The sequence below is a fragment of the Cervus elaphus genome, chromosome 30, assembly GCF_910594005.1.
Source record: "Cervus elaphus chromosome 30, mCerEla1.1, whole genome shotgun sequence".
Taxonomy (NCBI): domain Eukaryota; kingdom Metazoa; phylum Chordata; class Mammalia; order Artiodactyla; family Cervidae; genus Cervus; species Cervus elaphus.
In genome coordinates this window covers 32110414-32132759 of record NC_057844.1, presented here as the reverse complement: position 1 = coordinate 32132759, position 22346 = coordinate 32110414, and the positions used below count along the sequence as shown (strand labels likewise).

At 36.9% G+C, this 22346-nt stretch overlaps 1 protein-coding gene across 7 annotated transcripts in view; it reads left to right on the top strand.

Annotated features, from left to right (window-relative positions):
- The window catches only part of PAN3 (poly(A) specific ribonuclease subunit PAN3), a 120666-nt gene that overhangs the window by 68998 nt on the left and 29322 nt on the right, over positions 1 to 22346 (top strand). For 5 of the 7 annotated variants that reach the window (XR_006339001.1, XR_006339000.1, XM_043892459.1 and 2 more), the window contains 2 exons: positions 20063 to 20310; positions 21528 to 21584. Coding sequence is in view for 5 of the 7 variants with exons in the window: in XM_043892459.1 (XP_043748394.1) it covers positions 20063 to 20310; positions 21528 to 21584 (305 nt within the window). In the remaining 2 variants the exon portion in view is untranslated. The remainder of the gene's footprint in view (positions 1 to 20062; positions 20311 to 21527; positions 21585 to 22346) is intronic. The other 2 variants (XM_043892460.1, XM_043892462.1) reach the window with 1 other exon arrangement.

The following is a 22346-nucleotide window of genomic DNA, read 5'->3' as shown; positions in this document are numbered from 1 at the left end:
CCTCCATGTAGATAAGGACCCAGGTCAAGTGGCTTCTAAGCGTCTGGTCTTCAGTTAGCTGGAAGTGGGAAAGCATGGAGAAGCCTGGGTGCGAAGTCATTACAGACAAGCCTGGAAATTGTCCAAAAACTTTCTCCACTGTGACTGTCCACCAAAATCCAGACTTTCATTTTTTTTTTTTTTTAAGTAGCTGGCCTACCTTCTTCTCTGGAGAAGACTCATTCTCCAGTCTTCTTTGGAAGCAGAATTTTAAGTTGATTCTGGTTATCTCATATAAATACATTTTGGGGGATTATCTTATTTGCATCATTTATATCTACTTTAGAGGAATCACCAAAACAGCTGCAGTAATTGGCTTATCTAGCATCATGGGAAATAGAGCTTTCTATCATACTTGAATTTTTGAATATAAGAAGCTTTATGGCCCTTGCTGTCAAAACATATTCTCAGGAATTTTTCAAAGAAAGATTTCCAAAATTTGTAGTTTCTGTTGCTTCAAACACAGCTAACTTTTCTTTTGTGACTGATAGTCAAGTTGATGTGCCTCAACTGGTTGTACTGAACCTGAATACATTCGCTACCCTTCAGGTGTATTAGAGTGTGAAGAGCAGTTTGCTGCAGTGTTACATAGTACTTGGGTTGTTCACCCTTTCCATTGTCCTCCTGCCTAGTTAGCTTCTGACTCCTTGCAGGTAATTTCTCTTGCTCTCCAAATCTGTTAGAGTGCCTGGACAGACTAAGACAAGTTTATTTGAGCCATGTTAGTATGTTCTCACTGGCTTTTTACTGATGACTCTGCTGGGCTGTTAGTATTCTTCTCTCTAGGACAGTGGTTCTTGAGTCACATCAGAATCACCTGGAGTACCCGTTAAAACCCAGCACCCCCTTGGTCCGGCCCCCAGAGCTGCTGAGTCCATCGGGTGGTCTCAGTGAGCCAAGGAGTTGTTTCCAGGTGATGCTGATTACTTTTCCGGGGACTCCACTTTGAGAACCACCGCTCTACTTGATGCTCTGAGCTACCTTCCATCCACTTTCTTCTTACAACTCTTTTCTTCTCCTGACCTTCTGCTTTCTTTAAATAAGAAAAAGACTTTGAGTCTAGGACTTGAATTGTTCCCTGTGAATAAGGTACATGGGGCTTTAAGTTATTCTTTAGCTGAGGTTAACTTTGCTTTTCTGGATCAAGTCTGTGTTGTGAGTAACTGAAGTTATCAGATAAGTAACTGCTGAATTAATTGTTACAGGAGTTACAGGGGTTCCTGAAACTCAGCCAAGATCACAAATACCATTTAAGTAAAAGCAGGCAACAGGGAGTTCTTCTACCTTAGTAAGGCTAATGGGCACAACTAATGTAAATTAATTATTCAGAATACCTGAAAAATGAATAGCACAAGTACTGTGGCTGTTTAAAATTTTAAACCCCTTAGAGCTAGAGCTAGTAGTCACATATCTTCTATTTGCATGTTATATTTTATTTTAATATGTATAAGATTTTTATGTAAAGATCAACTAAATTTATTAATGTTAAAGAAATAAGTATTTATTGATTTAATAGCAGCAGTCTTGAAGTCAGACTTTTTCTTTTTAATTTGGTAATAGTTTTTATTCATTGGAAAGAAATTTAAAGTTAAAATTACATTGTTAGCTAATATTAATCTTATTTTTTGTGAATATAATTTCTTATAATCAGACACGGTCATCTTGGAGTAAGTTTATTGTTCATAACCAGTACAAGATAATTTATCATTATGAATGAAGCATACCATTTAGTCATAAACAGTCGCTGTCTCTTGAGAAGGAAAACGATTCTCTTGATCCAGAAGAGTTATGTTTGGTTGCTAACTTTGTCGCTAACCTCCCATTTTCTTCTGACTCTGTTTAAGTAATTTAAGTATTTGGATTTAAAAGCTCGCCACCATTGCAGAGGCTAATTTATCTGAATTAAATTATCTGCTAACTTTATAAGGTGATTTTATCAAGTTTGGAGACAAGCAAGTCACTTTTCTGTTTTTTCAAATATTTCAGTGATCCAAGTAAATTACTCAGTGTGCAAGCCAGAGGGTATAATTCTTAAAATTGTGATTCAGTTGTTTTCAAGGCAGGAATCTGGATAAGTTATTCATATTTTTAGAATTTAGGCACTATAGTTTACACTTAATCTAATATTTATTGAATTAATTATTGAAAACATACGCAAATGAGGCTCTTGATGAAGGTAAGGTTGAAGTTAGCCAAATGAAAGATTACTGTGTGTAGACATGGAAAGCAAAATAGTTGTGCAGACTGTAATCTCCATCACATATTATGTAAGAGTATGTGATTGATAAAACTCAGGTTAAATTCATGAACTCACAGTATTTCTTAAATTTGGCCAATGAGATTAAGTAAACTTTGTGAGGAAGCTTTAGGGCACTTGATAGTTTTACTAATGCTTACAGTGTTTCTAATATCCAGATAGTCTGAATACCTTTTTATCACAGATAGATATTCAACTAAAGTGAAGTATGATTCCATTGTCAGTTGCTGAAATTCTCTAGATATTGAGGGGAACTCAGAGATTGAAACTGAGTTACAGTTACATTGGTTGGGTCCACATAGCTTTGTTTTAAAGAGTATTTGTGTTTTTTTAAAAAATAAAGTATTTTGGAGTATATTGAAACTTGCTGTTTTTGTTATGTAATGTAATAGAGAATATTTGTAGTCTTAATCAAATACAGTTTTTAATAATTGAAATGTTACTGTAAATCAGTGAACATTTTTTACTTTATATTTTCCTAAAGTTAAAAATATGCTGATTCTTTATGCTTCTTAGAAGAATGAGAAAGAATACTTTATTTGTGATATCTTCATAATTTTTAGTTCAATTTTTTTCTTTTGATGGGGGCTTTAAAAGCAAGAATCAAGTTTCTTGTAGTCACTAATATATTAACAGGGTTTAAGGTACACATTGAAGGGTGGCGAAGGGTCTGTACCAACATTTCCCTGAATACTTTTAAAATATATGTGTTTCTGACCAGGACCTATCCTAAACCTGCCATTCCAGTTTCTCACTCAGATCCTTCCTTCCTTTTGCCTCCAGTTCTGCACATATCTGTTTTATTGAGGGGTTTTGTTTCTGGTACTTAACTCTTGGAAATAATTTTGTGTACACTTAATATTTGCAGGCAGTAACATTAGTGCCTCATGTGGGAAATGTTCAGAGAAACTTTTAAACAGATATTCAAACTTAGTTTTATCATTTAAGTAATACTATATTTAAATGAAAATCAGTGGAGAACATGACCCACCCCCTAAAAAAAGAAATGTTGTAAGAAACATAATTGTGTAATCTTTTTTGCTTTCATAATTTTGACTTTAAAGACTAATGTATAATAAGACAATGTACTATTGATTACATTCATGAAATATTTTTGACCATAACGGATTTATCTCATGGCTTGAAATACTAGTGCTTAAAAAAGCTATTAATTAAAATTATTTGCAAATTATCTTGGTTCAGTGTTAACCTTTTAAAGATTAATGAAGGATATGTACCAACATTTCTCAGGGTGCTCTTAAAATGTATGTCTTTCTCACCAGGGCCCATTCTAAACCTGCCATTCCAATTTCTCACTCAGATCCTTCCTTCCTTTTCCTTCAGAAGGGAAGAGTTCTGCAGAGAGCTGTTTTATTGAAAGCCTTCCTGGTAATTCTGATGTCCATTTCTGGTTAAGAACCAGTGCTTTAGAAGGTTTGGGGCAGTGGAGAAGCACTGGTCTTGTTACAGTGAAGTGAAACAGGAGTCCCCTCCCCTCCTCCAGTAACTTTCCATTCCATATGTTTATAATTAAAAGAAAATGTTCACATGTTGTCTTAAAAGGTTTCATTTTTTTTTTTGAGTTTTGGTATGATTATTATGGAGCTATTATTGTCTGTGTGCACAAGAATGTATAGTTTCTATGTTATTAAAAAATTATAGATAGCAAGGATCCTAAACTATGTAATTCATTTTCCCAGCTTCAGTCCCTCCAAGCCAGCTAAGCCATATGAAAATTTCCTAATTACTTTAGAAGAATATGTCCTAACTTCCCTTGGTATGTCAGTTCATTTCAGAATTTGTTAATTCCTCTTCTGCATTTCATTTGCTGGGTTAAGGTTTTTTCCTTGTCTGAGCTTTTATGAAGTTGAGTAAACCTCCTGTGATGCTTAGAAAGATGCTTGAGCAAGAAATTTAAGACTCATCTTTGCTCATTTTCCTTCATCTTTACAGATAGTCCGTCAATTCAACCTTCATATTATTTATATATCTCAAATATATGTTGCCTCCATCTTAGAGCAATCCATCATTGCTTCTTTTTTTTTTTTCATTGCTTCTTTTATATACTTGTTTTGTCTGATTGATCTACCCTGCATTTCTTTTTCCATGTTAAAAGCAGAAGTCATCAGTTTATGGCTTACTAATTGTCATTGGAATAAAATCCAAGCCCCTTCCTGTGGTATATAATTTGTGTCTTATATCTCACCTTTCCTCTCTGTCCATTGTGTGCTCAGGTCCAGCCATGCTGGTCTTCCTCACATATGTCAAGCTTCTTTTGGCTCATGTTCTTTGTGTACGTTGTTTCACTTTGTTCTTTCCATGTAGGGTTCCTCCCCTTCTCTTAGGTGTCACTTACAGAGTGACTTGAAGTGTCACAGAGAAAAGGACCTTTGACTAATGAAAAGGAAATTTCCCATCATTATATTTCATTGTGTTTTCCTGTTTCCTTTTTAGAACTTACCACAGTTTGAACTTGTGTTCTTTATATTAGAATGAATGATCCTCTTCATTCCCACTGGGATATAAGCTGCCTTGTGGAAGAAACTGTGTCTAGATGCTTATTAAATATTTTTAGAATGGAAAGAATTGAAAATGACTACTAAATGACCAGCAGCTTTGTTTTCTAAGTGGAGGACCTCCTCTGGTGTATCCTGTTGAGGATATGTATTTGAAATTGGCCAGCTTTCCCTCCATCTCTGCTTTCCTCTACTTAGATGGCCCTTTAGTTTCTTGAGATTTTTCCTAGTTTTCATTGATTAGATCAAATGCCCCCCCCCCCCGCCCCCATCAAAGCCATTTCTGTTTCACTAGTCATCATTACTGTCTTCTATCTCTGTGCTTCTATAATGTTTTCAGTATCTTAATGTTTTTAAATTTCTGTCTGTATGTTTTAGATGTATTTATTTCCTTCACCAAAGTTAAATGCTTCTGGAGGTATTTTTATCATTTTATTCACTATTGTGATCGCACATGGAGACCTAGAATAAACACTAAAACGGAAGAGTTTTCAGCACTGTAGTGGGCTTTATGTGTATAGTATGAACTTCACTAGATCAGAACTGGACCTTATTTCCTGAATTCCTGGAACCTTGCTCAGTGCCTGACCTCATGCAGTGGTTCCAGTAAGCTTTTGTGTGTATCAGTAGTTACAGATCAGCCCGTGGTGCTTTGAATGTACAGCTTCCTGTGTCCCCACTGAAGACCCGTGGGGTCAGAAACTCCCATTTTTGGAGCACTGCCATTGCCTGCATGTTTACTATTTCACAGGAGATTCTGACGTCTACTCTTTACTTTGAGAGGAAAATAAAAGTTCAAAATTCCAGAAAATTTGAAGGAAGGTGAGATTTTATCTGATTTGAGTGAGGGTATCCAGAATGAAGGATCATGGAACACCCAAAAGATGGGTTTTAAAGGATAGATAGGATTTCTTTAAACATTTGTAACACAGGCAGTTGAGAATCTGTGAAGTTTATTTTTTGTTTCCTATTTGTTTTAACCAGTTTATTACCATAATAGAGAATTTTTTCACTCAGTGAACTTTCAAAAAGTAATTCCACCTGAGTTAGGTAAAGACTGAACAAACGTAAAGAAAACCTCAGGCGTGGTGCTGAGCCATAGACTTGGAACAGGCTCCTGCCGGAAGACGTGTTACCCTCGAGTGCTGCCTGTGGAGGAGCACTCCGAGTCCGCGTGGAGGGACTAGGATGGGGAAGGTCTTTTACTGCCGGGCACTTTGTTTTTTTTAAACAAACTCTCCGTTGGTGTTCATGTGCAGTGATTCCTCATGAGAGTTGAAACTACTGTCATTAATTAGCTCACATGGATAGTTCCGTTTCTGTACCTTTGGCTCTCAGTCACTGCTTTTGTCACGGGGAGTTTCTTTTTCATTTATCTTTTCAAAGATGTATTTTTGAAGTTTGCCATTTGTGTGATGTGGAGAGCCAGCCATCTCTAAAATATCAGAGGAGTGCAATTTTGTTTTAAAGTTAAAATTACTGGGCAAGGTTCGAAAAAGGTTAGATTGGGCAGAAACTTGGGAAAATGAACAAAAAATGGCCCTGAGATAACACATCATGTCTTTGAAGTACCTGGTACCTCTCTCTCATAATCGTTACCAATTTTATTTGCCATTAGCACCCCCAAGGTTGGCACATTGTTTCTTGAGGGCTGTCAGGATGTGGGGAGAGGAGACAGGACTGGACAGGTGGTTTGGAACACGTCGATAGCAGGCACCTGGAGCTTAGCAGGCGTCGGAAACTCAAGACTTAATTACCATTTCTGCCCCTAGAGGACCCATGAGCCAAGAATACCAGAGCTTAATTAGGGCTTAGAACAGTGGTTTTCAAACTTTTTTTTTAAAGCAGCAGCACTTGTGAAGTCTGTATGTAGTCCCCAAACCTAAAATTATGTAAAGCAGATAAAACTGGCATTTACAAAATCAGACTTCTCTGGTGGTCCAGTGGTTGGGACTCTGCACTTTCAGTGCAGGGGACTCAGGTTTGATCCCTGGTCAGGGAACTAAGATCCCACTGGCCATGTGGTCCCCCCCAAAAAAAATTAAATTAAAAAAAAAAAAGATCAGGTTTATTAAACTTACTCATGAACTTATTCAGTGAGAAGAGAAAGTCTGTGGTATTTTGGTGAACACAGTAACTTGAAACTGGTGGGTGAAGAACAGTAATTAGTCTGAAACAGTTCTCAGTCTCCTTTTGTGTTTTCTATCATATAGTAACAAAAAAAGTCATGATTCACATGAATAAGTTGTGCACCCATTTTTTCAATTTTTTTCCGAGTGCATGTGCATTCAAATAAAGTTTATTGCAATTACTACCTTCCTAATCAAAGATCCGTGTATATACACAGGGGTGACAGGAGAGAGGGTCTGTATTCTGTATCGTCTCCATGAAAATACCTTAACGCAGCAGAAGTGTGTCAGTGATGATCTCTAGTGTGTTGAAAAATGAATGCTAATTTGGACCTGCATTTGTGATTTTATTGTTGATTTACTAAAAGTGAAAAAAAGATAGATTCAAGTCAAGATTTTCACAGAGCCCTGACTCATTTTTGGAAGCTTAGGGTTCTGCTCAACGCAGTTTGGAACCCACTGGCACAGAGGTCTGCTTCTTGATGGGAAGCAGTCTGCTGGTACTCAGGAAAGCTAGAAAGCTGGAAGGGTTGCCCTTCTTCTCACCTGAACCACAGAACACAGGAATGATTGGAGTGGCTATCTGGTGAATTCTCCCAAGGATACTATATGGCAGGTAGCATTACATACAGTGGGTGTCTTAAGACTTAGCTCTCCTTTCTCTGAGAAAGGCTGGGAAATTGAGGAATGAGGAAGGCTTAAGACCAAACCAAAAAACCCCCACCACCTGTCAAATGCCTGTATTCAAGAAAGAATACAGTTTTGAAGACAGTGTGCAGTGTTGTATTGGCCATCTTCATGCCTCCTTCTGGAATCAGTCTTGAGTGTTGTGTTTGTTTTATGAAAAGCTTTTAACCTAATTCATGTGAAAGGACAAAATGATGTTTCTGAAGGTAGCTTGAGTTCTTTGGTTGTCTTTCTTACAGAGGGTTTTCCCCTCTCCATTACAACATAATTATTGTAGACAGAACACCCTAACTCATGAAGTGGAAAAGCCCCCTAGCTTTGTTGTGGTATATTTTGAGGTTCAAAGGTTGTACATACTGAGTTTTGATTTTAGAAATAATAGAGAAGGCAGTTCACCTTTGCAGGTCTTGAAACAGAACATGTTACTCTTTTTCTTTTAATTCAGAATATTTTCTCTGGCCTATGAATATGAGGACCTTGTATTTAGGGAATTAAGTAACATTTCACTAGCTTTTTATGTATGGCTGTAAGCAAAGCTACCCTAGATATATAGATGGCTTCTGGGTGGATGTATTTAATTCCCCCACTCACATATGCACGCACTCACACAAACACACACGTGCAAACATGCATATACGGAAGGCAGCTTTTCAAAGTTTAAACAAAACACAGTAATAGCTTTGGCTCTTGAAATACTTTCCACTTACAGTCCCTACAAATTTCTTGTTGGGTGAGAAACCCTATGGTATGGTTGATAGCTCTTCTGGTAAGCTTTCTAGTTTTAACATTTCTTATTATAACCAAGTTAATGCTTTAACCAAGAACTGCCTGTGGCATATGGATGCCTTCAGTTTATCAGCTACTCTTGTAGCCAAAAGGAAGTTGAACTGTTTTTTTGGACCCATTAAGTTGTCCTTTCCACTTGGGTGTTGAAAGAGCTTATGAGCAGTAGCTGTTCTGATTGTTGTTGGTTGTTTTCTCTAGGGAACAAGCTACCCTCTGAGTCAGCACTGGACTTGAAGATAAATCCTACAATTCATGAAACTGACTGATTCGACTAAAGGATGGATAGTTTGGGCAGCGTTGGACAGCTCTGAGGGGTCTGTTTGTTTAACTGAAGGGATTGTTGAGTTCAGCAACTTTTAATTCCCCTAATCATAAAGGGTTGCTGTTGTGAAAACAGGGTTTCTGAAGGAATCAGTTCTGGCAGTTAACGTCAGTATTCTTTTTTGACTTTGTTTTCATTTTATCACCACACTTAATGAAATAATTCTTTAAAAGCGTCGAAATTTTACTGCTATTTGTTGCCAGCAAGAATTAGTATGCCCCTGAGAGGTCCACAGAGGGCCTTTACAATCTGTTTATGAATTGAAGTTATCCTTTTTGTGGGGTTCATACACATTTCTCGCCTGTAAACCTTTTGGCATTTGGGTTGTTTCATCTTTGCAAAGGTAGTTTGCATTTGTGACTTGAAACTCTGAGGATTAAATTGAACTTAATTTGATTAGCGTCTGTTTTATTAGATTAGTGAAAAATTTTTATTGTGGCTCATGGCTGATATTGTCATGTGATCTTGATAATTTGCAGTGTTTAACCTTAAAAGGTTATTGTTATTTTTTAGTCTCAATCTTCAAGGAAATGAGAATAATTATAATGTTGAATTAAATGGATTTTTTTTTTTAATGAAACATGAAGGTTTTAAGCTACAGAGAGGAAATTTCTCATATCCTAATATTCTGGGCCCTTATGAATTACACAGGAATACTGCGAATTGTCTTTTGGGAGGCTTTTAAAAACAGGGTGTGGCGTGATAAAGGAAATACTTCAACCAAAGGTGTGTGATCCATGTGGTAACAAATAACTTCTGTGGTTTGAGAGTTAAAGGATTATAAATATGTTAATTTTATTTTAATCATTTGATAGTTTGATTTAAAATGTATAGAAATAAGAGGCATTTTACTTAGTATTTAAATTGATTATAAAATATCTTTAATTGTTTAGGCTAGAAATGCAAGTGATCATTGATCATGTCTGAGTTTGAAAAATTGGGCTTTAGCCAAGTGAGCTTTCATACATTTTAGCTTTAGGTTCATTAGTTGCATGAGTATTATTACCTTAAGTCTGGTACTTTTGATTAATAAAATTTTTAATCAGTTTTTATAATTATCTGCAAAGCTGAATTTGACTGAATGATGGAGTTTTTATGGGGAAAGAAGTAAAGACTGTAGAGACTAGTATTATCTTGGCTTTCACATACTAATCCTGTTGCTTTTTGGATAGTGGGGTTTGTTTTATTTTGTACAGTCTGTTGGAGGATTAGATCCACATTTAACATACAGACATGCCTAGGTGATGGTTGTCTCAGTTAAATATTTACTTAAGTCCACTTTTTTTTTTTGCCTTAGCGATCAACTTTTTATTTTTTATTTTTTTCCATTTATTTTTATTAGTTAGAGGCTAATTACTTTATAATATTGTAGTGGTTTTTGCCATACATTGACATGAATCAGCCATGGATTTACATGTGTTCCCCATCCTGAACCCCCCTTCCACCTCCCTCCCCATCCCATCCCTCTGGGACATCCCAGTGCACCAGCCCCAAGCACTTGTCTCATGCATCCAACCTGGACTGGCGATCTGTTTCACACTTGATAATATACGTGTTTCGATTCTGTTCTCTCAGTTCATCCCACCCTCGCCTTCTCCCATAGAGTCCAAAAGTCTGTTCTATACATCTGTGTCTCTTTTTCTGTCTTGCATATAGGGTTATCGTTACCATCTTTCTAAATTCCATATATATGCGTTATTATGTCCACTTTTAAAGTTTTCTTACCCGAGTTTGTAACTTAAAATTGATAGTAAAATGTTCCCAAAACGAAATTTAGCAAAATATTTACTTTTTAAAAACTTGCAATACCTTGAAGGATTATTTATTGCCATGTAGTCCCTGGATTCTTAGATGCCATCTCTCATAAAATGCACCCTGTCAGTGTAATAATAGCCTTTTGAGGAAAGGGAAGAGAAGTTAGTATCTATTGATACCATATAATGACATAGAAATTGACATAGATAATGACATAGAAATTTTAAAAAACTTTTAATAAAGAAAAAACATTTAAACTTCTGTATTGCTGCTGCTAAGTCACGTTAGTCGTGTCCGTCTCTGTGTGACCCCATAGACAGCAGCCCAACAGGTTCCCCTGTCCCTGGGATTCTCCAGGCAAGAATACTGGAGTGGGTTGCCATTTCCTTCTCCAATGCATGAAAGTGAAAAGTGAAAGTGAAGTCGCTCAGTCATGTCAATTAGCGACCCCATGGATTGCAGTCTACCAGGCTCCTCCGTCCATGGGATTCTCCAGGCAAGAGTACTGGAGTGGGGTGCAATTGTCTTCTCCGTCTGTATTGCTAGGATTCTTCTAAAACACTCATTAGGTCTTTAAAGTCTAATTCTAATTGTCTTTAAACTGAGTCACCCTTGTCCTCAGCAGTTCTACACAGCTTCGTATGACTTGTTTCTTCTTACAGTACCTAACTGTTTAGGATTGATGGTAGAATTTAGAGGCTTACTCTAGGAATCCAGAAGCTTTGCACAGATGAATGCTTTAAACCTGGTGTACCATCCTCCTCCTCTTTAATATTTTATGTGTTCTGATATTTGGCAATTCTTCTGCCTTGAATCACATTTCCTTCTTATAACTTTTTCTTCTAGGTGCATTATTTTTTTATGACCTTTAGGGATTTAAATTTGGGTTAAACTCAACAGCGTGGAGTACTGCAGTGGGTTGTAATAGCGCTCAAGGGACCTAGAGTCTAGCTTCATTTCTACCTTCACTGAGTTTATGTGCCCAGGCTCTGTCGGGCACCAGTTATTTAGTTTGTAGAAAGAGGGGAAAAGCTTGGTCTACTTCTAGCTTAAAAATTGGAAATTGTAAAACATTCTCCTCAAAGCATTGGCAGTTAATGAAGTAGATTCCTTTTTATCTTTAAGTAATTGTTTAAGTGTGACTTAATGGAGTGATTATCATTAAGCAAAAATACTAAGGATTTTTGAGTTTAGGATTTTTAACTTGATGTATTTTTATTTATAAGGCAATGAAAATGATAACTAATATTGATATAAATAAACATATGCTTAAGGTTATTCAAAGCATAAAGTTAAAAGAAGCTTTTTAAGGTAAAGTTATTAAGTATTCAAACAACTTTTCTTTATTTCTTAATTAAATACTGTGTCATGGGGAAATTTAGTGTATATCCAAGAACATCACTTTTAAAGAGCTATTTTCCCCTAAAATCACCCTTATCACCTTAATAAACTTAAACTTCAATTGATTGATAATGTTTTCTTTGCCTTTCAAATTGCCATTCAATTTTTAAAAACTTATCTATTAAGATGTTGAATTACAGTGTTACCATTTAAAGGTCAACATATATAGTATGTGCTCTGGGTATATATACATTTATTGTAGCTATAAATATCTTTCAGAATTGAAGACTATTTCTTTAGGCTACTTTCCAGAATTAGAATTTCTGTGGCAAAGGCTGTGCATAGTTTTTGTTGAAAGCGGCTGTTTTTTTATAATGTGTGCACCAAACCATGGTCTGGGTGGGGCTCAGGGTTACTCTAGAAGTCCAACAGTTATTTACTGAGAATAAAGATTTGTTTTATATACCTCTAATTTTTAAATAAGTAAACTTTTGAATCACTTCTATAATTTTAGTGTACTAAACAAATGTGCCAACTAATGATACCATACAACCTTTTCTATTTATTAGTAGCTGAAATGTCATTATAAGCCACAACATACATATTTTCTTTTATTGTGTATGTTTAGATAGTTCAGATACTGAAGAAAAGAGCTGATAAAACACATAAGTTCAGCTCCTTTTTATATGAGCTAAATTTAATTTTTCTTTGCTGTATTTCCTAGCCATGAGTGTACATCACTAGTTATATAATTTATCTCAGTATGTATGGGCCATACATAAGTCCATTGCCCTAACTTAAAGCTTACTTGTTTTTCCTTGAGGCATATATTCAGAAGTGAGAAACACGTTTGCCCTGATATTTCTCTGTAACAGTATTTACCACAGAAAAGTGGTGGCTGTACTGTAGGAAGACAGCTCAGGATATCTGTGCAGAAGTGAGTTAACACAGCAGGCTGAAGACTGCTGTCCTCAGCAAAGCCTGCCTGCAAGGTTGGCCCTAGGCTGGCGTCTGGGACCTTGGGGTTGGCGTGTTCCTGCTGTTCCCTAACTGATGAGGGTGGTTTCCTGTGCCTAGACCCTTTGTGCAAACACTGGTTTGTGCTGCACATGTGCTTTCCTTCCGAGTGTGTGGGATTCTGGTGGGTGCTAGGCAGAGGGTGTTTGGGTGACCAGTCACCCATGAGGACCTTGGTTGCCGAGTCTCTGGTGGGCCTCCCTGAGCAGATCCGTTACAAGTGTGTTCCTGGAGGAGGAGTGACCCCTCACAAGGAAGAAAGTGTAAAGAAGCCTCTGGTAACCCTCCTAGACCCTGTTCCCCTGTGATCTGGATGTGAACATGCTGCTGTGGTCAATCATGGTCCCGAGCGCAACTCTGTGCCGAGTCCTTCCAGTTTGTCTGCTTCTGAACGTGGGCGTGGTCTTATTGATCCCCAATCAAGACACTTTGTTCCTGAATTTACTAGAAACTGTAGGGATTACATTTTAGACCAGTTTATTTATGCAACCGTTGTTGACATCATGTGGAGAATTTAGCGCATTTCTGACGTTATTCTATAGCTTTTTAACATTTTACTTTAGGAAGTTCTGTTCAGTAGACTAGAAATATTCTACTGAAATATTCAGTAGAAATCTGTCCTGCATATAGTATAGCTTCCTAGAGTATCCTAGGGGTTTGTTTGACAGGATGGATGCATTGCAGATAACTCCAGATTTTTTACTGTCAATGATTACAATTAAACACTTACTTTGAACTCACTTTCTCCTGCTAAGAGCAGCTAGTGATAGAAATGGACTAAGAAGTAAAGCTTGTTTCTGAATCACTGAGGAGCAACTCGGGGCAGGAGGGGCAGAAAGTGCTTTGAACTCAATTTTGGAGTTGACCTTTTATATCCATCTTTTAAGTCATCATAAGCAATATCAAGGAAAAGGATTTATTAATTTGTTGCATGTTTAAGGTCCTGTTAGAATTTAGGAGTATAAACTTTTAGTGTCTGTTATTTGAGCTGTCACTGTGCACTGTTTTATTTGGGAGGGGATGTGATTGGGGACTTTGGTTTAAAAAAATCCATTAAGTAAGAATTGTATCTTTAGTAGTTACTTTGGTTTTTTGTATTCCTGGTTATGATCTTACAAATTCCTTACTCTGATTTTCTCTTAAATGAGGCCCTGTTTGGGGTTTAAGTTGGCCCTCTTGTTAAGAAGATGATGCTTCCTCTGTCTTTAATTCATTCATCTGTTCAATATGAGATATATGTGATTTCTAATCTAAACCATTCTCCTTTGTGTAGCCATACATGACAGTTGATTGCTGAGGATTTAGTTTGGTTATTGGAACTTTCATAAAGTTAAGAACTTGAGTTACAACAGCATCCACAATTTTAGTTAAAATGCTAGTGTAATCTGGATTTACCCAGGGTGCATAGATCTGTAAAGAGTAGTGCGAGGATACTCAGATGGCTGTGTCAGAAGAATGCCCTTCATCTCAAGTTCTTTCAAATTCTTCTTTCTCTTTCGCATTTGCTTGTTTGATGTTTACTTTTAAATAGGGACTTTTACTTTTACATAGGGACGACTGGCTTCTGTGCTACTTGACAGCATGAACTCTTGCTTTCTTCTCCCAACTTCTTGTTACGCTCAGATAATTCTGGTGGTGGCACTCTTCATTTCCTGATCATAGCTATTACTGTACCAAGAAGAGGAAACTTCCACCTCTTTCTTTCTTTTTGACAAATGTATTATGTGCTGACACTGTGCCATTGAGGGTGTAGTTGGAAATGCAGAGAGGATTGAGGCATAGTTCTTCCCTACACAGAGACAGTTTGAATTGTGTGCTCCTGGCAGCAAAAGAGAAAGTACAAAATGCTGGGAATAATTTTTAAATACAAGCATCCAGAGAATTTTTATAGAGTAAGAAGATTTTTCAGAAGATTGACCTAGAATTTGCTGTGAGGATGGGATCTAGAGAACTCATTTATGGCAAGGAGTGATGTTGATGAGGGTACCAGAGGGGAGGGGACAGCCTTGAAGACTGTGGATCTGTGAAACAGCCGGGCACCTTCAGGGAGTTGTATTTAATCTTTAGGTGAATCGAAGAGGGTCATTAAGATTTCAGTATGGTCTTTCTATCCATGACCATGGGCTCGCTCTCCAGTTCTTTTTTCCAGGCCTTTTAAAATACCCTCAGCTGATAAAGAATCCGCCTGCAGTGCGAGACACCTGGGTTCAGTCCCTGGGTTGGGAAGACCCTGGAGAAGGGAACGGTTACCCACTCCAGTGTTCTGGCCTGGAGAATTCCATGGATTGTATAGTCCATGGGGTCGCAAAGAGTCAGGCACCACTGAGCGACTTTTACTTTTTTCCACAAAGTTTTATAATTTTTAGGGTTTTCTCTCTCTCTTTCACGTGATTGTTATTGTGATGTGAAACAGAAACAATCAGTTCCACCTGATTGTTTGCAAGAGGTTTGTCTTTACTGACTCTGTTCAGAACTCTTGATTACTACTTCTTGAGTGAGGATTTCTTAGTTCTTGAAAATCCCAAAGCTTTGCTTTGAATGTTGCTTCTCCAGTATTCTTGGTCTTTTTTTATACTGGAAACTCACCTACTCATTCTACCTTTTATGTATCTTAACCAGTCTTCTATATTTTCTAACCTTTATTTCTAGATTCTTGTCTGGTTTACTTTTCTTGTCTTTTATTATGTCTACTTTTCTATTTAATCCCTCTTAAATTTTTTTCTCCCTTTTTAATTTTAGTATATGTGCTGCCAAAGCGAGCACTATTTTTTCTCCCTTTAATTTTAATGGTTATGTTTTTTGCTCTTATAGAGTCTAGTTTGTTCTGTTTAAGAACAAATACCAGGGGTATGTGTGTGTGTCTGTGAGTGAGATGTTTGTCACTTTTTTTCATGACCTTAGTCATTTTAGCTGTAGATTTAAAAAAAATCTCCTTTATAGGTTTCTGTTATCTGGGATTCATTGTTCTGTGGGTTCTGATTCTCAGTGCGTTGATCAAGTATTGTACACACATGATTCTTGGAGTTCCTTCATGTGGAGTTATTTTCTAGAGAGAGATCGATCTCTGTGTGTTTCGTGTTGTAGAAGTGTTTTTTGAAATAGTTGGTGTTTGCTTTATCCAGGTGTCCATTGCCAGTGCAATTTAAGTTTTATACTTATCCCTCACCAGGATCCCCAACATGGAATCTCCTGGGGATTTTCTCTCCTGCCCCAGTGTAGGGTACAGGGATTGGGTTTTCATTTCTCTTGACACCACCCCAGCCTTCTCCTCAGACAAGACTACTACCTTTTGCTTCTGTGGGTGGGTAGGTAGAAGTTTTCTCCTCCAGTAGGACTGATGGTACAGCTTTTCCAGACTCCTAGCTTTACACTGGAATTTGAATTTCGTTCTCCACATTTTATGTGCTCAAGGCCATGTTTCATATGCCATTGTGAACATTAAAGCCTCAGCTTGTAGAGTCTGTATCTGGCCTAGGATCTGATTTTCCAGAGTTCCCACGATACAATCTCTTAATTCATAATTTTGCCTTAATTTCTCGCTCTTGGAGTTACTGTTTTTATTCTATTTCAGCTGTGTTTTAAAATGTGGATATTATATTTTATCTCACAATTCTGTGTTCATAATTTTGGTTGTGGTTGAGGAAAGATACTTATTTTAGCATTATCTTAAATGGATGTTTGTATTTAAGACCAAATATTCATTTGGTATATATTAATATTGGAGCCATTTACTTAATGGATTCTGTCATTATTTACAAGTCTTTTTTGTTTGTTTTCTTGGAATTTTCAGGTATAGAATAATGTCCTCCAGAAACACTGATACTTTTACTTTCATAAGTTATGCTTGAACTTTTTATATCTCCCTTTATTTTGTTAATTGCTCTAGTTAATTCATCCAGTGAGCATTTCTGTCTTGTTCCTTACTTTTATTTGAATTCGGTACTTCTAAGAAGGATTTTTTTCAAATGTTCTAAAGCAGTTAGCTTATCATAACATGACGTAAATATCTAAGTTTGTATATTCACTTAATAAGAAATTATAGTGTAATTATTATATATAATGTCACCAAGATATCATTTTAGGAGTGAATTACAAAATAATGCAAAAAATAAATACACAAATGAAAGATTTTTTAATTAGCTTATTGTTTTAAATCAAGATTTTCATTCTTCCAGATTGTCTTTCATGGTATCCTCACTCTCTTGCTGTATTTGCCTAAGTGTTCCAGTGACTGAGTACTAATTATTAGCAGACTGTTGTAATAGCCACAAGTAGCACCCTGCCTCCACCCCACCATATAAGGAAAGATGGAACTTACAAAGGAACATTTACATGTGAGAGAGATGAAATGAAATCTGTTCGTTTCACCTCTGTTTTTAACTGCTCATTTCTGTAGTAATGTTCTGCTGCTTTGTGCCATCTATAGTGTTGTATTGGAGAAGGAAATGGCAACCCACTCCAGCATTCTTGCCTGGAAAATCCCATGCAAGGGAGGAGCCTGGCAGGCCGCAGTCCATGGGGCCTCAAAGAGTCAGACACAACTGACGAACTTCACTTTCTTTCATAGTATTGTATGTGAGTAGTTAGTATTGTATTGTGGTTATTGTCTTCATGAAACCAGACAGAAAAACTCTCACCAAGCAGATAATACGCATATTTTACTCAATTCTGTACCATGTTGGTAAAACATTTTGGTGCCACAAAGCTTTGCCCTTTGTGACTAGATTTGATGTTTCTGTAGTTTAGAAGTTAAATTTCATTTCTAGCTTCCCATACAGTTTAGTTATCTTGTACTGCTTATGGGCTGTGATACTTGTTACTATTGTGCATGTTGTCTTTTGTATGTGTTTAAATAATTCCAGTCAGCCTCTGCTCAGATACATGAACTCAAATTTCAATACTGAAACTTTGTAGTGGAAAGTCACAAAATTAAGAGAAGTCTTGTTACTTACATCTGTTAAATTCTACTAGTTTGTTTATGATTATCTTTTTTCCATGTGTTTAGCCTTAAAGAGAGATTCTATGTTTTGTTTCACTTGTACCCCTATGTAAGACTTAGGGGTTGGACACCTGTATTGGATATTGGTTAAGAGTACAGGCTTTGGAATCAGATAGACCTGAGGTTGAATCTTAATTCTTTTGCTTAATAATCTATATTTGCCTTTACAATAAATTTTTAAAAGTTATTAAGTTAGTTTCTTCCTCTGTGAGGTGACTATGATATACCTACCTCACAGGGTCTTTGTGAGGATTAAATAGGCTGGTGTTTGTGAAGCACTTTGTTTAGCACCTGACACATGGAAAGTGCTAAAGAATTGGTAGCTGTATTTGTTGCAGTTTATTTAATTCAAAGGTAGTAAACAAATTTACTCTTTAGTGACTTGGCCAGCTTTATAATCTAGGAAAGGCTTAGAGATTAGCTTTAGGAAAACTATCTAGATGCGTTTCATACTCGATAATTGGGGAGTAGTTATCTTTTGAAAATAATCCTCCTAATTTTTATAGTATGTACTAACCTACAGTTAAATGTATAATATACAGAGTTAGAAGAAAACGCAACACTCTGGAACAGTTTTTTTTTTTAAATTAAGCCTATATCTTAATAGTTTGGTTTCCTTATAAATATATTTTTAAGAGTTTTAGATGTTAAGACATATTTGGAAAGTCTTGACCAGTTTTAATGTCAGTCCAGTAGACATTGTGTTAACAGCAGAAAGAGTTAAGTTGAAAGTGTGGAGACTTGGGTTTGAGGCCTGACTTCGCTATTGGCTACATACATTTGTCCTTGGTCAGATAAAAAAAACCCCATGTCTAAATTTTGATCTCTCCTGTGGTGCTTGTGACCTGACCTACCTCACCTAGTTGCTCAGAAAATCAGATGACATAATTGTGTCAGGACTCAAAGTACAGAGGGCTATCTAGAGTAAAGATAAGTATTATCTTAGTTCTCACCTTATTTTTGTTTACCTACATCTTTTCAAAGAACAGTGTTGATGTTTTGTGAATTCTTAGTGTTTGAAATTCATACTCCTGCTTAATGAATCATATTTTTGTGACCAGAGGCATTTTGGTAACTTTTTCCTTGAATTGTGAGATGGCCTATTATCCTGAAGGTGAAGAAGGTTTTTAATCATTCCCCAAATAGCCAAAAGATCATTTCTGGATAAACTCCCCCCCCCCCCACTGCCAAAAGTGTAACTGTAGCTCTAGAAACTATTTTCAGTCTGCTCAGAACTGATCACCTCCATTAAGCCTTTGATGAGAACTCTACCTGGTTTTACTTAATTTGGATTCCATTTGCATTTATGCATGTAGTTTGCAGTACATTGGTTTATATTTGAGTGTTTCTGTGAGTCATTTTGTGTCTTCCCCATGTGATCTGGTCTTGCTTCCTCAGCTAGCCTGGAGTCTCCTCAAGGGTGAAGACAGTTGTCCTTCCCCTTTCTTCACCGTAGATTCATGATAGAGGATGCTCTGCATACATTGCTTTCTTACTCGTGTTTAGGTAAAACTTGCAAGAACAGAGTAATACCAGTTGGCCTAAGTATGCATCTGCAGAAATTTTATTTGTCTACTATAGTGTATGCTTATTTAAAGACAAAAGGCATCAAAACAATACACTTCTTTATTTAAAAAAATACAGTATTTAAGCTGCCATGTATTTCAACTAGGACTAAGTTTTCTTTTGCTTTTTCAAGCCATTCTGTTAAATGTATTTGGCCCAAAGAAATCTAATAAATCTCATTAAGTAGCTTGATTTTTTTGATACTAAATCATTTTAGGAAATGTGGTGATTGTATTGTTAATAACCACAGTTGTAAATGCTTCTTTACAAGAAAAGAAATTTTGCCTTTTATAAAAGACTTTAATAAAAGGCATAATTTTATAGTCACAGTTATTTATAATTTTTCAATTAAATTCATTTATTAAGTTAATAATTTTTATTGTTTCTCATGTAAACCTTTATATGGAGGAGACTTATTCTTACAGTAAATTTCCTGATTTATTTGGAATTGACTGTTTTTGAAAAAAAGAAATTCTTTACATTTGCTTTAATCAGAGCTTTCTCTAGGACAAAATAAAATTGTCTTTTTCTTTGTACTTAAAGAATTTTGCTAAAAATGTTTTCTTCCAAACAAGTATTTGCAAACAAGTATTTTAGTTTTCAGATTTTTTTCTCTAAACCCAGTTTTTGCTCTTCCATCTACTTTAGGAATGTCACTGTCTGCTGGATCCTCCCCTCTTCACTCCCCCAAGATCACTCCACATACTTCTCCCGCTCCCAGAAGAAGAAGCCACACTCCAAATCCAGCAAATTACATGGTGCCTTCTAGTGCCTCTACGCCCGGAAATAATCCTGTTTCTCAGACACCATCTTCTGGTCAAGTGATCCAAAAGGAAACCGTCGGTGGAACGACGTACTTCTATACAGACACGACTCCAGCACCTTTGAGTGGAATGGTATGTCTGCTTTAAACAAGGGAGAAAAAAGAGGGCCCTTATAGCAGCTCCTTATTGATGAGAGAGATGAGGAGGTTACCCCCTCTTGTATCTTTTTACTGTGATGTGGAAAGGTAACTCATTTCTAAATCAGATGATAATTCTAATCTCTTCTTACTTCTTCAAAGTAATCTGTTTCTACAGTAATAAAAACTCTTGGGTTGCCATTACCTTCTCCAGGGGATCTTCCTGACCCAGGTATTGAACCCAGGTCTCCTGCGTTGTAGGCAGATTCTTTACCATCTAAGCCCCAGGGAATCCCAATAATAACTCTAGTTTTGGACAAATCTGGTTGTATTTAGATTATATTCACACTCTTAATACTTTATAGCACATCTTGCTTTAGGGGCCCCCTAGTACTTGTGCCAGCTGGGATTGCCATTTGCTGACCCTTGTTAATAAGTGTAGGTAGACTCACCTCTGGTGAGAAGTTAGAGAAGTCATTTCTTAACAGTAGTGACTGAAAGCAAACTGATGGTCAGGACTTGCCAGGTGAGGCAGTGATTTAACAGCTGGAACTCAGGATGATGGAGCACATGGTAATAGGAGGGCTGTAATGTGGGTCACTGGTCAGGAAAGAGGAGTTCAGGGAGCCCTGCTGAGAGGTAGGGAAGGGGCCACCAAAGGACTGCAGGGAGAAGAGGGGAGGGGCAGAGAGGGATGGTCATGTTCCATAAAGTGTACCTTTTCAGTTTTGTAATTTTGTCCATGTTCAGAAATTATTTACCTATAGAAAAGTAGTAGTAGATGAAGCTCTCATGAGTAAGAATGCCAGATTCCATTAAAATATGAAAGCTGGTCTACACCGTAAACTGGACAAAATCATAGCTGATAGACTTATATGAAAAGTGTCTTTGGATTTTAGTAAGCAATCAGATTTTGATCCTGTAAATTAATGATTTATTTTGGTTGATTACATTTCATATTTTACTGAAAGACAGTTTGAGTGGAAAGAGAACAGATTTTTATTTTTCCTCTTTTAAGAGTCCTAGTTCTGCCTTCGTGTTGTGACTCTTGAATCTTAGTGTCTCTGAGACTGATCCCCCAACTGTAAGTGACCACCGTCTGAGAAATAAATGTGAAAACATTTATGGAAATACTTGTGAATCATGTGAAATGCTTTCTAAAAAGTAATTAAGCAGCTAATAGTTTTTTGTTCTGTTTTTGTTTTTGGTCAGAGATCTTTCAAAAATTATCACAGAACAGCTTGCCGAGCAGAAGGTCAAATAATTGAGGTAGAGTAGAGACTTTCCTTGGTTCTTTCAAGTAAGAATTCCATCAATGTTTTGCTTTTGGGGAGGGGGTTATTATATTTCGTAATTACTTACATTTTTATTTTATCACATTTGTAGAAAAAAGTTCAGTTTAACCTATAAAGAGATTGTTGTATCACAAAACTATCTCAGCTGTTTCTGTGGATATTATACATGGCACGTTTTCACAATGATTTTACCCTTCAAACAGCTCTTAAAAATACACTCCTGGTAAACCTGAGGTAGTTCAGCCCAACTGTACTACCTGATGTGAGGAAACCATGGCCAGGGAAAGGAGGCACTGTTCTCCTCGCAAGTGTAGTTAAAGGAAACCTTTCAAGTATTGCAAAACCACTTCCTGCTTGAGATCCAAAGCAGAACAGTCATCTGAGGGCAGCGGAAGTCAGCTGAATTCATTTTTAAAAGAGAAAAAAAGGGTTTGTTGCAGCTTTAAATATGAAGGGATAAAATAGAAGATATTTTAGGGTGTACTCTGATTTTGTGCTGTGGACCAGTGGAGGGAAGGAGAGGCAGAGGAAGATGGGAAGAAAGCAGGGTGGTGGGAAAAGCCCAGTTGGAAGGATCAAAGGCACGAGGCTGGCAGCAGAGTTTAGTGGCTTTGTTGTAGTTTGGTTGGAAGTTACATACTCTGTCGCATCCTTATGTTCACCTCCACTGCTGACCCAGAGGATGCTGGTCCTCTTTCCTTTTCTAGTCTGAGGTGTTAACAAGCATCTAGATAAC